General features: G+C 36.4%; 1 protein-coding gene across 4 annotated transcripts in view; it reads right to left on the bottom strand.

Annotated features, from left to right (window-relative positions):
• LOC126850827 (serine proteinase stubble-like) overlaps positions 1-13,076 on the bottom strand; it is a 157,001-nt gene extending 143,925 nt beyond the window's left edge. For 2 of the 4 annotated variants that reach the window (XR_007687600.1, XM_050594192.1), the window contains exons 1-9: positions 12,336-13,076; positions 6,001-6,485; positions 4,725-4,769; positions 3,272-3,523; positions 1,295-1,383; positions 1,132-1,217; positions 713-850; positions 449-585; positions 37-194 (exon numbers count right to left, since the gene is read on the bottom strand). Coding sequence is in view for 3 of the 4 variants with exons in the window: in XM_050594192.1 (XP_050450149.1) it covers positions 37-194; positions 449-585; positions 713-850; positions 1,132-1,217; positions 1,295-1,383; positions 3,272-3,523; positions 4,725-4,769; positions 6,001-6,478 (1,383 nt within the window). In the remaining variant the exon portion in view is untranslated. The remainder of the gene's footprint in view (positions 1-36; positions 195-448; positions 586-712; positions 851-1,131; positions 1,218-1,294; positions 1,384-3,271; positions 3,524-4,724; positions 4,770-6,000; positions 6,486-12,335) is intronic. The other 2 variants (XM_050594193.1, XM_050594194.1) reach the window with 2 other exon arrangements.
• Positions 13,077-18,148: the final 5,072 nt, after the last annotated feature.

The following is an 18,148-nucleotide window of genomic DNA, read 5'->3' as shown; positions in this document are numbered from 1 at the left end:
AAACAATACGCGCCCATGATGACAAAAGCGCTTTACCTGACACGAGTCCTTGCCGCCGCCGCGGTAACCGGCGCACATCATCTCGTCATAAATGACGACGTTGATGCCATTGGATCGATGCCATCGCTCGCAGAGGCGATTATCGATCACGGGCACGTCCACTGCCTGCAGCGTCTTGGGTCGCAGTCTAGAACCTGAATGAGATACATCGTGAAAATAAACGAGGATAATAATTAATTAATAAAAGTTTAATTATTATAATGAATTATTATTAATTTAAATGTGTAATGTAATATTTTATTCTTTTTTCAAAAGGTAATCCAATAACTGGATTAAAAAGATTCTAAATTTTTTTCTGTAGACTGAAAAGAAAAATGCGCGATTTTTAAATTATATTGCCAGATGGATGTATAGAAAATTCAATTTTCCTTCGTAAATAATATGCCACCTGCTTGCAACGCGCCCCATCCAGCAGCCCAGCCGTATTGTCCCAAGAAATCTTCATTTTTCTCTGGTAAACATATAGGGGCTATATGAGGCATATAATGAACCGGTCGGTCCAATCGAAGCACCGCCACATCGAACCTGACAAATAATCAAATATAAAAGATGAACAATAAAATTTATTTTATTCAAAAATTTGAACATTCGAAGTATACACACACCTCTCTAGTGTGTTTCTAATAAATTAACAAAGCCGTGACATACGCACCTATCTGCCTGCGGCGTGAACTTGAAGTAAGGATGCACTCTAATCTCTCGAACCCCGAAAGTATAAGCTGGAAGGGACTCACTCGCAGAATTGACCACGTAATCGCCGAGAGTTACTTGAACTTGCCTAGCCGAGGCTCTAAGGAATTTCAAGAATTTATTTGACATTTCATATATATGTTATTAAAGAGAGCATTAATTAATATATAAAACTTTTTTTGACATTCAAACATTAATAAAACTTTGAATATCAAAGTTTAATGTTTGAAATTTTATTAACAACTTACAAACTTTGTTTTTACATTCTGGGAACAGTCACAAATGCGATTGCAATTAATCGATAAATAATTCGATTTGATAAATAATTAATCGATTAATAATTAATACATATATAACAAGCACAAATTATTTTTCACTCACTTTGCAACGCAATGCCCGGCCGTGACGACGTGAAACCGGTTGACCAGAGTGCCGCCGCATCTGCTGGATCCGATGCGTATGTAAGCCTGTCAAAGCAAGAAACGATTTCAATGACGAGCTCGAATACTTCGAGCAAGAGTTTCGTGTTATCGCCGTGTCTGACCTGCCACGGAAAACTGCCGAAACCGGCGTCGTCACCACCGACGATCCTCCTCTGCGCGATTTGCTTCGAAACTACCGGTATGCCGCAACCTGCAAAAAACGCAATTGCCTGGAGAATCGCGAGTAATTGAGGTGCCACCTTTATATAGCGCCGTCAGATCTAATTATTTGTCGAGTTATGCCGGAGTTACCAGATTTTTTTCTCTTGAAAAAAGTGGAAATTAAGCGCAAATTTCTAGATATTTCTAGGGATATTTAATAATATAATAATTGTAAAATAATAAAATTCTATAATTATAATAATATAATATAATAATAATATAATAAATAATTATAACAATTCTATAATAATAATAATAAAATTCTAAAATTATATAATAGGAAAGGCTATCTAGATATCTTTTGCAAGAAATATAAAAGACTAAAAATCCTGAATCATTCTGCGTAAACGTAGAACGTCTGGCAATTCCAATTATGCCGTAATCTGTGATTACAATATTGCAATCAACGCTTCTAGAGCCGAGTTGCGACGTAAAGTTGAAAATATGAAGCAATCGACAGCGATAAAGATGTTTTTCTTTCCCGTTTTTTTGTATCACCGAAATTGGACTTGGAGTAAAGCAATGATTTATATTTTTTATTTCGCCTCTTCCGTCCGATTTCAATGTGTTTGGACCATAGCTTTTGTGCTTCATTGCGTGTAATCGCAATAATTTCAATGGTAACTCGATCATCTACTTTCTTGAATATCGTTTGACAGATCAAAAAAATTATTCACGATTAATTGCATACATATTAGCCGAAGCAGCTGACTAAAGAATCTCGAGAAGGGAAGAAGCATCAATTAATATATAACGCATTAATAAAAACAATAGTTCGTCACTTAGTTAGTCGCTGGCAAATCCATGCGTTTATTAGTGCATCGCCTTATAAAAGCGTTCGCGTGCAGAAAACAGAGTTGTCGCGAATGCAACGAAGCTCCATCGGTCGGTCATGAGAAAGAAACGGGAATGCAGATCGCCAAAATTTTATGAAATGTCAACGTGAAAAAAACGCGTTTTACTAAGAAAATTAATTCACTGACGAGGACAATTATTACAGTGTTTAATCGCGACACCTGTCTAGTAGCTAGTAGCCCTTCGTAAAGCTTATAATTTCTGTCGTATAAATTTTTTCTCTTTTTGTAGTTTGTCAAAAATTATACACCTTCGCGTTTAAAAGAACGTTTTATTTATCAGCGAAAAATACAAAAGGATCGAGATCGAGGAAACTGGCGTTTGTACCCGTTAACATGCGTTTATGGGAATTTCAACGGATATTGTGCAAAAATATAAACATACAAATATTATATAAAAAATTATTTCCGGATTGACATGCATAGGAAGATAGAAATTTATGCAAATTTATTTGACATGCTTGTGAAATATATATTCTTGCAAATTAAGAAAAATAAAGAAACAAAATATATACATGTTTCGAAAAAGGAAGAAATATGAAACTTGAAGGAAGAAGAAAAAAAACCTTCTAGAATAATAAATGTGTGGAAGGTATCTCGGTCAGAAAACTGTGCAATTTCTTAGGATAGAAATTTATGCAAATTTATTTGACATGCTTGTGAAATATATATCCTCGCAAATTAAGAAAAATAAAGAAACATAAAATATATACATATATGTTTCGAAGAAAGAAAAAAATATGAAATTTGGAAAAAAAGAAAGAATTTTTTTAGAATAATAAATGTGGAAAATATTCGACGAGAAAACTAATTTCTCGGGATGAAACTGATTTTGAGGAAGGAAATGACATGCTCGGAGTACATGCGAGTGCGCGGAATTGCAAAATAGTTGAATATTTGAGAAGGAGAACAAGTGATAAACAAAAACACGAAAAAGAAAAAAGAATAGAGGGAAGAAGTATTCATGCTTGCAAGTGCGGTGCCAGTGCATGGAGGGCATGCTCTTTCGAAGGAAGGACTTACGATCGTCGCTGTCGGTCTCCGTGTACAAATCCAGCGGAAGCGGCCGAGATTGATCTCTAGGTGACTCGATCAGGTTATAATCAGTGAGAGCTTTAGGGTCTTTCCGCTGACAACACGCGAACATAATGCCGCCGCAGCTGCCGTCCAATAGGCCAGCAGTCATCCAGCACATTAGAAAAAATTCGCAGCTCCGTCCGTCCGCGCACAATGTATCGTCGCCTTTCCACAGCGGTCTTTTTTGTTGGCGCGTCTCTGCAGAGGAAAATATGGAAACTCTTCGTCTCTCGCGACTGTCAAGTTACGTAATTGTCCCGCGCGACTGTCAAGCTAAGAGCGATGTGACGCGGTCGCGCTTCCGGCCCGAAGAGGAAGAAGTTTGAACGAGTACGTCATCGTGGTTAATAATCTAAATAGCGATCTGCATGACTATTTGATGACTGAAATCAGGAACGCTCTCGTCACAGAATGTTCAATACGACTCTTCTTTAAATCAGGATATTAATTATTAAGTATTGCAAATATATTTGTGTCAATCAAATTTAAAGATGTTTGTAACTGCCACATGTTATCATATATGTCAAATGAAACATATGATCCTGACACATCTTTGATTATAAATTTGTGCGCAAAGTTGCGATTTCTTTAAAAGTACAAATCGTTCCCATCAACCTTTCGATGCTCTGATTTTTATTCATTATAATAACTGATACTTATTCATTGTAATTAATAATCGAAGGAAACGCGAAGCCGCCACTCTTACTCTGCCAGTTACTCCAAGTCTAACTTCGAAATACGAAATGGTCGCAAAGACTAGGGTCTTAAAACTAACGTAATCGCATGACAAAAAAAAATATTAAAATTTCAATTGCTAAAAAAATTGCTTACATATATAAATATTTTAAAATTAAATATTATTTATTCCTAATTAAATCTTGAGCGGAGCGATATTAATTTAAAAAGTAAAACATATTTATGTACTAATAAAATATCTATATTTATAAATAATTTTTATAATGTATTTAATGATATTAATCTGCGTAATTAAAGCCATTACAAAGTGAAGTGATTATCATAAATAATCATATCTTGTTTTAGATCTAATCAAAATTCTTTCCGACTGTAAGCTCTCTTAGAAAGGCGTTTGAGCAATTGTAAAAGGGTCCCTCGGTACCAACCCAGCATAACGTCAATTTAACATCCCGCGAAAAAGATGTTGTAATGATTGCCGTGCCTCAAACGACGACGGAAGTTGCAGACTACAGTGGAAATAAGTTTCGGGCGCCATCGCGAGTTGCGTGATTTTCAATGAATATGTAAGAGGCGATTGAAGAGGATCAAACCGGAGTTCGCGAACTTGAAAAAAAAATCGAAAGTTCCGACCCTGTTAAACGACGTCGTTAAGGCTGACTATCGATTCCCTGATTCTGCATGCGCGGCCGCAAATTGCACGTACCTGTTTCCAATCTGGGATAATCGTCCGCCGTCTGCTTTCGGTGATCTGAAATAAAGACGAGATGTTTTTCTGGAAAGATGACGCTTATCGTCAAATAAAAAAAAAAAAATAACCAGTAAAATTTTCTGATAAAAAAATCATAACATAAAAATCCCTCTCTCTATTTTCGATATAAAATAGGAATAAAGAAATTATAATATAATATTTGTTAATAAAAAATTATAATATAAAATATAAAATAAATATAGAACATAATATATGAAATATAAATATAAAATATAATATAAAATAAAGATAGAAAAATTATAATATAATATTTGTTGATAAAAAAATTATAATATAATAATTTTTCATAATATAATAATCTTTATTTTCGATATAAAATAAAAAAAATTATAATATAATATATTGTCAATAGAAAAAATTAAAATATAATAATCTTTATTTTGAATTGTTAATTAATTGAAGACTGAAAAGGAACGAAGAATAATTTAATATGAGAATTACTTAATAGCATTTTAGAAACTAAGTACTGTTTAATATTTCTTAAATACGGTTGCCTTTTCATTTAGACAAATAATTGATCGTTACGCGCTTGTTGCGCAGGCATTAGATAAGTATCTCACGGCAAATTAGATAGGTATCTCACTCTAATCATGAGTTATTTGTGACTCATACGTGTCGATTTGTTTACAATTGAAATACTTCGAGAATATCATATAATCATATAACGCGTAATATCATATAACGCGTCATTTACATTTGCATGTTTTGTAAGCATTCTCGTCGACAAAGCGCTATTTGCACAACAAAGTGGTTTACAGAAGCGATGGGATTACGCAAGCGCGCAAAGGCGAGGAGAAGAAAGTAAAAAAGAAAAGTGCTCATTAGACACTTCAAAGAAGAATGAGCAGCGGTAAACACGGGTCTATATGGTTCTATTAAACGATGCAGTCCAAGGTTTCTAATATACCGCACGAAAGTGTATATTTGATGATGGCTCTGGATCGTTTAAATATGAGAAATTGCGAGATTATAATTTTATAATTCGCCAAGAAAAATAAGAAAATAATCTCCAGTCCTTAGTGCAACAAGGCATATTAAACATTACAACATAAGAAATTAGAATAATAAGAGGATCTAATTATGAGTCAATTTGAACATGAAATATTAAATTTGGATTTCAAATAAATAAAACACAATAGAAACGAAAACGACTGAAGGACGTTTGTACAATGGCGCGTAATTAAAACGAGGAAAAAGAAAAGGCTCTTACCTCTGACGTCATCCTCGAATTCCGGCAACTGATTAGACTGCTGGAAGAAGGAGGCTCCGCTGCCTCCGATCGGCGGCAGGAAGTCGTTGTCGCGGAATATCAATCGCGGCGTCCGATGGGACATCACCGGCCTGTTGTAATCGGCGATTACGGGGCTCCTCCAGAGGGATTTGTGCTGCCTCCACGTACCGGGCAATTGAGGGACGAAACGCGCGATCGGCCCGAGGTTCCTGCCGTGCGACGCAGGTGGACCGCCACCCACGTCGGTGAGGTAAGCAGCGGATCCCGTAGGAAATCGCACATATCTTCGTCGGCGAATCGCCGTCAATCCCCTAGTGCGATTCGTCTCGTCTCTTAGCACGCCGATGGCTGGAGAATCCAAGTCCGCGAGCTGTCGCGTCTCGCTCACCATCAAGCTCGAGGAGAGACTCAGGACGACCGCAGCGAGAAGCCAATGACACGGCCTCGATACACCCATCGTTTTGCTGGGAAGAAATTAGAAATCAGAATTGTATATAATAATCTCGATAAGGATTACGATTCGTGAAATTCCGACTGCGAGGAGAAAATCGGTCTGCCTGAGAGTACTAATATATTATCTAGAATTGTCAAGATTATTATTACATATAATAAGATCATTTGTTTCCCGCCTAATATATATAATATTATATTAATATTATCTATAATTATCAAGAATATTATCACATATGATAAAAAAGATCTTTTCCGCGAAATATATATAATATTATATTAATATTATCTATAATTATCAAAAATATTATCACATATGATAATATCGCTTACAGATTTGCCTCTCGCCTTACGCGATGTGTATAATGTCTAATACGTAAAATAAATGTAAAATCTTTACTATAAAAAATTCTTTAAAAATTCAATTGTAAAAAAATATTTAGAAAATTTTAGAAAAAAAAAATTTTCTAAAAAGAATTTTTAACTTTTTTATTTCTAGAAAAAATTTTTAAAAAGTTTTACTGTAAATAATTTTCTAAAAATTTAAACACAATATATAATATATCGTGATAATATTCTTGATAATTATAGATAATATTAATTAATACTCTCGATTCAGACTGATTTTCTCCTCGCAGTTTCGGAGTTTCACGAATCGTTAATCATCATCGAGCGCTATTAAAACGGTCGATTCTCAGCGAAAGGAAATGCGCATCGTTCGGACTCATAACCAGATGGAATCGTTAAGGATTCTGGTTCGAGGAATGCCACGTTACTATCGACAATATCGGTAGTGGTTTCGCGGCGATTCGAAGAACTTTCTTTCGGCACAAACCGTCCCCGAACGCTCTGTACGTAAAACAATGAGAGTGATATGAAAGTAAGTTATGCAAAATATATTTTAGATAAAAGACAGGGATATAAAATGCGAAAAATGTCAAAATTCCGTTCAAGTAAAATGCGCTTGAAATTATTTGTCAAAATATTTTTTTATATGTGTAATTATCTTTTTGAATATTTTTTCTTGAAGTTTATTATACAAAACCTTTCAATCGCTTGAGATTTGCGTCAACAACTCGTAGAGCAATTATCATTTTTTTCAAATTTAGATTTTATTATCTACGATTCTCTCCGTTTGTGTGAGTGGATAAAGAAAGATTTCGCTGAATAAGGTAACGCTTAGAGGCAAAGTGGAAAAAAACAACTTCCTCATGGATTCCTCTCGGCGCGACAAGACAAAATCAAGTTTGCGTCACGATCCTTCGTAACGAGTGAAAGTAAAGAAGTTCACCCGGAACCAAACATCAAGACATTTATACCCGGAGAAGATTCACTATAAGTGCTTAAATCCATCAACATCGCTCACCGAATAGAATTATTGCCTATCATCAACATTAGCGAGAGAAAACGAGTTTTGCGCCAACCGCAAAACTTTAATAAGGATTTCTCATCTATTAACACCTCTGAAGCATTTAAGAAATTCGTAAATCTTCTTTTTTTTCAATCGCTTATAATTTAATTAATATTAATAATAATAAAAAAGTTAATCTCAGATTAATTAATCTGAGATTAACTTTTTATTATTATTAATATTAATTGATTAATTGATCTATAAATTTTTAAATTACAAGAAGAAAAATATAAGTGTGGATCCTTTGCGGCTGAATTTCTTCAGAAGTCAAGTTTCTTAACGTTGATTGACGTTCAATCTAAACAAATGAGGCGGGAAATGTCAAAAAGAAAAAAACGGAGAAGCATATAATTGTTTGTTGAATAATCCGTGGTGGACGGCCTTGGTCGGGTCCACTATCAATCGCGGTGGCGCTTGGTGAACGGTTCGATGTGCTAGTAGGTCATTGGCTCTCCGTCACGTGGATCCACCAGAAGTGAAAGTGTACTTCTTGCGTGCATAGTGTGAAGTTCACGTTCACGCGGTGCCACCCGCTGCCCGGACACGACGGAAGGATTACAAATCGCTGCTTGCATCGTGTTCTCAGAGCTTCCGCACCTCCGCGCCCTCCTCCCCTTCGCCCTTCCTTCTCTATTTATATCTCTTTTGTATCCTGCAAACACGCCGTCGCGATTGCACATGCGAATTTACGTGTTCGATTATTATTGTAACGCGATCGCATCTGCTTCTCATAATTGCTCGATTGTTATTTCTGACGGAACGTCTTTCTTTTTTGCCCCTCCTCCCCTCCCCCTCCCCGCCCCTCCTTCGGCGGAACGCAGGCGCAACGAAACGGTGCGATCTTTTTTCTTAAATTTTCGGCTCCGTCGAGCGTATCTTGATTTGCAATTAAATTGTGAAATCAAACTGTAATGTATATCATGCGTATAACAATAATACGATATACGTATTTCAATTATAATTCAGCTTCAACTATTTTTTTTTTCGTGCTGATAATTCAATCGTTAAATTCAAATTGACAATTAAAGATAATCGACTTCTTTGTCACAGTCAATCGAAGCTTGAGTAAATTCTGAATACAGAATTGGCCGCTTGGACCAACTGGAGACGTCGCGGTTTCCAGCTGTCAGTGAAAGCTCGCGCACGTGCAAGCACCCACATGGATCGGTCCCACGATCGGATATCTTTTTCCTCTCTCGCGCGAATCGACGTTAAAAGAACGAAAGGGGGAAGCGGGGTCCATCACTTTCTTCAGGCGCCACGCGCGAGCATTACTTTCGCCCAAACTTCCGAAGGATAGCCGTTCCTCTCGTGCGTTCCGCTACGAAGGGGCCACAATTTTTCCCTCGAAGCATCGCGTGTCCGCGCCCTAATAGCTATGACAATAGCTACATGACAATGGGAATCGGCCGAGCGTCACGAGGAAAAACGGTGGCACGCGCCACCGAGCCACGACCGTCAAATGATAATGTCAGTGATAATACAGTACTATCTATACGCATGCACGCGTTTGGAATTATATAATATAAATCTAAATAATATATCTCGACGTCGAAAATGAAATGCTTCTTACATCTCGTGCGCGCGTTATTAAACATATCTACCGAACATTATACCGGATGTTTCAAAAAATATAAAGATAATTCTACAAGAATTCTACAATTCTATCAATATTACAAATTTCAAAATTTTATATATATATATATATATATATATATATATATATATGTAATATATAAAGTTTTATATATATATATATATATATATATATATATATCAATAAGTGTCATGTAATATTATAATGCCATGTGATGTGTACAATTTAATGAGATGTAATCGAGAGAGTCCGTGTAATGATAGCGTTACGATTTATACCATTTTACTTATCAGAACATCACATTTGACCAACCATAACAGTTCCTTTATACGCTTCTTTGCTATAAGCTTTTTTTCAGGACTATTTAAATATATATAAAATATGTTTATATAAAATATGAATAAAACGGAAGAGCTCTTCATCCTTCATCAGTTGTCAAATTCGCTGACGTAATCGCAAACGCGACGACTTTGAAGAGCTTTTACTCGCGTGTAAAAATTTAGACGGATTTAATACTTAGACACTGAAAAATTTGTCTTTGTAAATGCGTTTCGAAAACGCATTCGCGCTCGCGTTTCCTTTCGAAGGATAAGAACCGGTTTCTTCACCGAAGAAATCTTCATGTCGCAGCGACTGATCTTATTCATGGCCTTGAAAGGAGTAAACATTTTCGCGGTCTAATTCACCGATATCTTTCGTGACAAACACTTTCCATTGTGTAATGAATCTTTTCTCACCAGCCGCTTGCGTTTCTCGTCCGTTTCCGAAAGCGATGAATCTGTAGCAACGCTTCTCAGCAAATGAAAATGATATGAAGAAATCGCGCAAAGGAGATTTCATTTCTATTGATAAACTTCTTGCAAGAGCCTCGATGCAATCGCTTTCACGACTTGTAGCTCGATTTAAATAACGCGACTTAAAAACCTACTCATGTAGCGATCTCTTCGAGTTCCACGTTTCTCTTCAGACCTCTCTATCGAATTCCGTTACGTAAACCAAGAACGAGTGTTTGGGCAACGCGTGTACAACGGTACCGAAGCGTGCATCCTCAATGCGTCGCGAGCGTTTCGTTTTGAGAAAGAACGGAAGTACTTTCACTGCCTACGAGGATGGCAACTTAAAAATAAAAGAGCCACCTCCTCGAAAGTGACACTCTACGCCACGTGACGCAAAGGTTCGCGTTTTAAGCCGGCGATCTTACGAAACCGTGTCCTTCACTGTGAAAAAGGACTGAATGAAACTTCGGACAAAGTGTCTGCGGCTCTTTTTTTGCAGACGCGCTGTCTGAATTTTCCAGCACACTCTTCTGAATTTGAAAAAAAAAAAAATGATTCTGATGATTAAGATTTAGATTGTCTGAAATTTTTTTTCAGACGAAAATTCAAATAAAAATATATCTGAATTATTAGAAAGTTTTTTTTTTACAGTGTTGTTCCCAAAATTAACGGAAAGAAATTTCCTTTCATACAAAATTATTAGAAACATATTGTCCCTATCTCGGATTTTCAGAGAACACATTTTTTCGCCTCTTTCACTATTTTCTCGTAGTATATTATATTCCATTGGCATAAATTTCTATGTAAATTTTTTATAAAGTGAGAATTTTTACGGTGAAACTTTTGTGTGTATAATAGTTGCATCAAATTTCTTTGAAAAAGCATATACGACCGTGATTTCCACAGTCACGCCATCATTTATTATTAGTGTCAATTATGTCAATTATGAAAAAAGTGTTCTAATTAAGACTAATGAGCACACGGTTATGAATTATATTAAGGTTACGAATTAATATTATAATTGTGTTAAGATTGATATCGAAGTATTTTTTATAAACACAAGCTTTTCTCTCTCCTTCTCTCTCTCTCTCTCTCTCTCTCTCTCTCTCTCTCTCTATTATTATATAAAATCTCTATGCATAAACAAAAGATTTATATATAACGGGCATATATCATTAGACTTAATGGACGTTGAACGAAATTGAAATCCATATGGAGAACGAATCGATCCATGCATTAAAATCACCGCGCATCGACTCGCGTTTTTTTCGCTTAACACACTTTTTATAAGAGACGTTTGATAGCCTCTCCTTGGAAGGATAGGTGCTCTACACGAAGGCGATCTTGCTTTCTCCCTGCTGCTCTTATAATATAACTGGCGCGTTTAATCAGACGTTAAGCTCGAACGAAATCCGAGCATTCCGTTTTAATCTATCGCGCCGATAGTAAATCGAATAAATTTGATCTTGTTGTTTCTTTGTTTTTGTTTGTTTTTTTTTTTTTTTTTAATTCTTCGCGCACGCGATTTGTCGTTTGTTATACGATCGAGCGCACGAGACCACGGGAGAAAGTTTTCGAAGCCGATCATTCTTCTTACGCGCACCGACTTTTGCATTGTTGAAAAAATACGAGACTCTCAAGATCGATCCTTCGGCACGCTATGCCGAGAAGAAAGCACCATTCTGTTACCAACTTTGTCTTTTTGTGATAATGCACCGTACACGTATGAACGGCCTGATTATGAATTTCAAATTGCATTCTCTCATTATAGAGGCGTAACAATCTCATCTCTCGCGAGCTGCTTTCTCCCAGTTGAATAAACAATATTCTGTATAATTTCAAAACATTTTGCAGTGTTCATATATACTGCTAATCAGATTCTGTTTCTATGTATTTTTTTTTTTTTCTTTCTTTTTTGCTTATAGAAATTAGTCGTAGATTTCTCGCGCGCCCTCTTGTTCCAGCGATAAGAAAATAGAAAATAGAAAACGCGCGAGAGAGGAATAAAATATTTTTAGACCAAGTATTCGCCGATTTGCAAGAGAGAAGGATAGATAAATCGGCGTGAGACTGCACTCACCGATTCACTCACGAGACGTGACCTTCCCGGATTTCTCCTCGGCCGATCGAGCTAACGCGAATGATTTCTCGGGGGAAATCCGCCAGGATGGGGCTACTACCGCCGCCCTCTCTTCTGCGACCTCTTCGTCTGCCTCGTCTGACCGAGGTAGTCCTCAGCACCATAACACAATCGAGGATACCGTTGCTGAAGAGTGCTTTGGTTCACCGTGTATCACTGCGAGGTGTGTTCTTCGTCATCGATCAGTCGGCGTTCTCCCCGATTCCCCGATCACGTGTCACAGAAAGAAACTCTTGGCGCACTCGCGACTTACATATCCAGGATGACGAGAAAACCAAACATGACCAGCGTCGTGTAATCGGCTGTTATCGCGATACGATGAAGTGTCCAACTGTCACCTCAGTGACTAACGAGGTCGCTCTGGTACTTTGGAAACGCCGCGATTTCGGCATCCGCGATCGCGAGGTCGCCAGCTATCGCTGTCATATGAGTACAACACCTTTTTTTTTTTCACTGCCACTAATTTGGAATTGCCTCTATCTCTAAATCTTTGTGACGTCTTCTTCTTCAGTTCTTCCGAAATAATTTCCATTCGAAACTAAGGAATCCGCGGTCATCCCGTGGACGCGGACGACCCGATGGAGCGTGTCTATCCTTCTAGATCATGAGAGGAGTGACATGTCTATCCACTCTTCTCGAGGAGTCCCGAAGAACGCCTGGCCTGTCTCGCGCCGTCGTCGATGTTCGCCGGCGCCGCCACGTCTGCTCTCACTTTCTCCGAGTAGTTTCATTTCGGTACGTAAAACTCTCTCGCGTTGTCCCCCACCAGGTTTGCGTACGAGGCGACAGTCCCTCCTGCCCCTACTTCGCGACGTTCGAAAAAAGCCAACCGGCATCGAGAAGCGCGAGATTGTCCCTTTGACGATTGTCCTCTCGTCTTTTCCTTCTCTTTTTGATTCGACTACTTCACCGACCTTCCGTAACACCCGGTGTTCTCGGTGGGGATGGGAATTTCCAGGAGGGATGTTTTATAAATTCGCAAAAAAAAAAACACTTAGTTTTTTAATGATAAATTCTATTAAATAACAATTTTTTTATGATAGCAATAACAATATTTTTAGCATATATGTGAGTGTATTTAAGCGTTAGAGATGAATAGAAATCATCATAAAAAAGCAGAGATATTAGAATGAAATGAATATCCTTTGAAACTCATTTGCGTTTGTTCCGGAAGGTGAACTGACACTCTTAGTGTCGCTTCATCAAAACTCATGATGGAGCGTCCAATCTCTCGTTTCGCATTGTTCCTTTGTTCATTAATGACTTCCACGGGATGAACGAGATACGAGTACCCAATTTCGCGTTGGCACGCTAGAAAGTTTTTACAGACACCTAACATCTCTCTATTTTATTAATCGAGGTGAGATTTCGCGAGCAGTATTTCGAAAAGCGCGAATGAAAGTTCATCGCAAATTATATACGAGACATCTTATATTTGGGTACAAGTTTTAGTATTAATAAGCATTAATAATCTGCGAAGTTTATCAGCGATAATGACTGAATATTCTAAATAAAAAAAAAAAAATCTTTTCGATTTAGCGAATATCGAGGCCCGAAAGAGCTCATTTCAATTTCGCACGTTTCACCACTTTACTCGGCTGTTGTGAACATTTAGGAAGTAATTTGAGATAATTAACTGCAGTAGACCATTCTGAAAACGAGCGCAAAAAACGACTATTGTTTCACTGAAAAAGAGCGTGAAAAAAAAAAGAAAGACAATTGCTTAAATTTTGTGGCAAAGCTTTTCGATGAAGACTCCTCAATTTTATTTTTGGCAATCCTCTGTCTTTTTTTCTATACATTTATTAATTAATTATACAAAATTAATAAAATATGCATTTGCGTTAAATAGAGCTGAGCTAACACCATTTAAATCTCGAGGCGAACCGTATTTGCAGTTAAGACTCGAGCTAAACGGATCCACAGCTCGTTAAACGAACGCTTCGGCCCGTTTAGGGAAAGAAGGCGTCGTTTTTTTTTCTTTTTTTTTTTAATCCGGGACACTCTCGGTTTTTGCGAATTTACGAGCGTGTCCGTGAGCATCAGGAAATCGTTGCGCCGTGAATTATTATTTAAGCGTCGGTGAAAGTCGGTGACAAGCTGAGGTGAGGCGATGGGACAATCGCAATGAGATTACTTTTCGGCGCAAAGCTCTAATGTGCTACTTTCGTGCGTCGAATACAAGTAGAATGCGAGAGTCCTGTCAACTTTGCATTGACGATCGGCGAATGATGACGATGTCGTTCTTCAAGATCACCTCCGACAATCGTCATAACATTCTTGCGCGCTGATGGCGCGAAAGAATTGCTCGCAAGATCCGTCTCGATAATACAAGATTGCAAGAACGTAGGATAAAAAAAGCGACAATTAACGTTTTTAAGATGCAACGGATTGATGTTGGAAAAATAAGAGCAGCAAATAAGTAATGATATTTGACCATGATTCAGGTTGATTCATCAAATTACGGGGAATAAATCACGGGCAATCTTAAATGAAACAAATCGCCAATAATATCCGGTTGCGTGAGGGAGGTAGAAAAAATTGAGGGCCATAAAATAAAAATTATTATACATTGATAAAGAATTACGAACATAAGCGGTTACGTGTTTATGTTTGCACATGTCGAAAATTTATGCAGATTATATACTAGATGAAAACGAAAGTAGGCGACGTCACATGCGTCATGTTCGACGCACGATTAACGCCTTTCTCCACTTTGACAACTTTGAACCGGACTTGTCGATTGTATATCCTGTTGTATAAACTATCTCTTTACGTAAACGATATGATTGGCTTACAGAAAATTTAAGACGCATCCACGTCAGTAAGCGAGAATGTAAACAGCAGGAATTATTAAATATGGAATTCCATCGGAACTCGATCGGAAATGACGAGTTTCTTTTATACTTTGGAGTAGAAATTTTATTTTAAACTCAAAGTTTCTCTTACGCTTTTAATAAGAAATTTTATTTCAAATTCTTAACCCATTCAATTTCTTTATTATTATAATATCTAGATGTCTCAATTAATTTTTATTATTATCGAAAATACAAAATTTTTCATTACGCACTCCTGCTTGTTAACTGCTGCCAATTGCATCCATTAGAAAGAAAGATCGATACTCAATTAAGATCGAAAGTGTTCCCCAAGACAAGATCCTCTCTTAGAGAGCGACTCGCGGTGTAAGAATGCGCGACAAGGCGCGCAAGAATTGGGTCGAAATCGGAGAACGCGAGATCGCGAGATCATCGATGTTTCTTTTATTGTCGTCTAGACGAGTATTCTAGCAACCACTCCTCCCCTCCCCGCCCCGCCTAGAGTCAACCAGGTGTAACTTTCTCCGTGAACTTCGAAAGTCCGCGCGTATCCATCGCGGCTCGGCTTCGCGAAATTAAATCCCCCGTGGCCGGAAGTCCAAGAGTTTCTTCTTCTCATCTTCAAATATCACTCTCTATAAAATAAACTCTCGATAAGTAACATTTATTTCTACAGCTTATTGTTTAGAAGACTTAACGTAGTCAGCGAACTGTCATTTAAAAATAACATGACATTTTTTATTTATTTATTCCTAAACTCTCTCTCTTTCAATTAAAATAAACTACTCTCGCTTTATAAATGTTTCAGATATTATTTTATTTTAAACACTGTGTGTAGGCAATTTGTTATGACGAATGGTTCGCACGCAATCGACAATAGAAATTCTGAGCAAATCATCAATCGATGCTTTTTCCTATACGCATATGCAAATTTATGAATTAACATGGAAATGCTATGAATAACATGGAATATCAACACCGCAGAAAAGAAATGAAGTGGAGTCATGCGACGCGTATTATTGCATAATTTTGTGGAAGCCCAAGATGCAATTAGACAACGGCGTTGCATTATACAGTCTTTTGCGTATTATACGCATAATACGAGACGCGTATGCGTGTCCGCGCAATTATTGTGACGTGAATAGACATAAGTATCAACGCGATGACTATTTTACATATCGACATCGGATATGGTTACGATGTTGCAGAAAGAGCAATGAACAAGAAAAATGACGTCGCGCAATTGCGATCACGTCACTAGTTATGACGTATCATACGGGGAAGTATTAAGATAAGAGAGTATTAATAAATATATATTAACATATGTTTAGCAAATCTGTGATACGTTGTCACATTGTCCAAAATTGGCATATGACATATGATCTCTTATTGTTATCAAGTTATCTCGCTTACGTGTAATTACATATGTTTGACTCTCGTTTGACGCGTCATAGCCATCTGTAGATGATAAATGTTGAGGAATTTATATAATAGTGATCAAAAATATAATTAATATTATGACTTTAAGGATAAGATTCTTGGATAACACTCTTGAATAAGACTCTTGGATAAGACTCTCTCATAAGATTCTTGTTTCATATAAAATATCAATTTGTCACATTTTTAAATTTATTATTCATACTCTTCTCATAACTTTCTTATTAACTAATAACTAATAAAAATTTGTAACATTTTATTCAATTAAGAAAATGAACAATCATTTAATCAAAATTATTTTTCAAATAAATAATAAACATGACAAATTTTATCATCAAAACAATGACAAAAAAAAATAAAAGATCACAACGATTATAGCATGCTTGATTTTTGTCTTAAGTATATAATTAGACATTTTCAAAAGATCAAGTTTTATGAAATGAAAATCTTCCTCATTGCAGAAATCGTGAAGCATTTTTAAGCCACTAATATGTGCAAGACATATGTAAGTAACTTAGTTAATTAGAGCGGTGCAAATCAGAAAATCTGTTTGTAATCTTTCTTATAAATAGAAAATGTGCAATCATAAAAGCAGATTCATACTTGCTCCAATAATTTACAAGGCGTGTTTTGAAAAATAGTAAACGATACATCACGATGCTAGGAACTTTGTAAAATATTACACACAAGGCTGAGAACATATGTAACGCTCAGTGAAATTGTATTTATGATGTTGAATCAATTTACGTAAATTGATCTTAATCTGATATTAATTCTGTTTATATATAATTTTGCTATTGGTTAAGTTTAATATTTTATTTCTATTTTATTTTTGTATATCTTTTTCTAATATAATTTATTATATAATTTGATAGAAAAATATTAATTAATATTAATTAATAAAGTACTTAATATTAATTAATAATTTATTATATAATTTGATGCAAAAATATTTTTGAGAGTATGAAAAAAAATGTAAAATTATGCGCGAGAATAACCAAGATGTAAATATCTTTGAACATCACTAATCACATCGCAGCTTCCTTTCGCGACCTATATAGATCGGTTTGGCGAACATGCACGATACATACGCGTATATCGGTACAAGTACATACACGCAAGTATGTACATCTCTCTATGCGCGAAAGGGACTTTACTTTCTCAAGCACGCGACCGCCGTCACTCCATCAGCAACTCCTCTTACTTTCTCTCCCGCGCGTTTTAAAAGTAGGTCCCAAATAGGATTAAGCGATCTTTGAGAAGAGCCTCGATACGCTCGATATGTTGTTTATGTTGCTCGTTTTGCTACAAGCGGCAAAGCTACTAATCACACTATATAATAAAAATAATTGCGGTAAAGACGAGAAGGTGATTGAAAAAAGAGGAAGTCTTAACGATAATAAGAAATATTATTTTTAAATTCATTATATATATATATATATATATATATATATATATCATATAACGCACATATATATAATGTGCTATTCATATATTATT

Source organism: Cataglyphis hispanica, chromosome 7 (genome assembly GCF_021464435.1).
Source record: "Cataglyphis hispanica isolate Lineage 1 chromosome 7, ULB_Chis1_1.0, whole genome shotgun sequence".
Classification (NCBI taxonomy): domain Eukaryota; kingdom Metazoa; phylum Arthropoda; class Insecta; order Hymenoptera; family Formicidae; genus Cataglyphis; species Cataglyphis hispanica.
The sequence above is the reverse complement of the archived record's forward strand: the minus strand, read 5'-3'. Positions and strand labels throughout refer to the sequence as shown.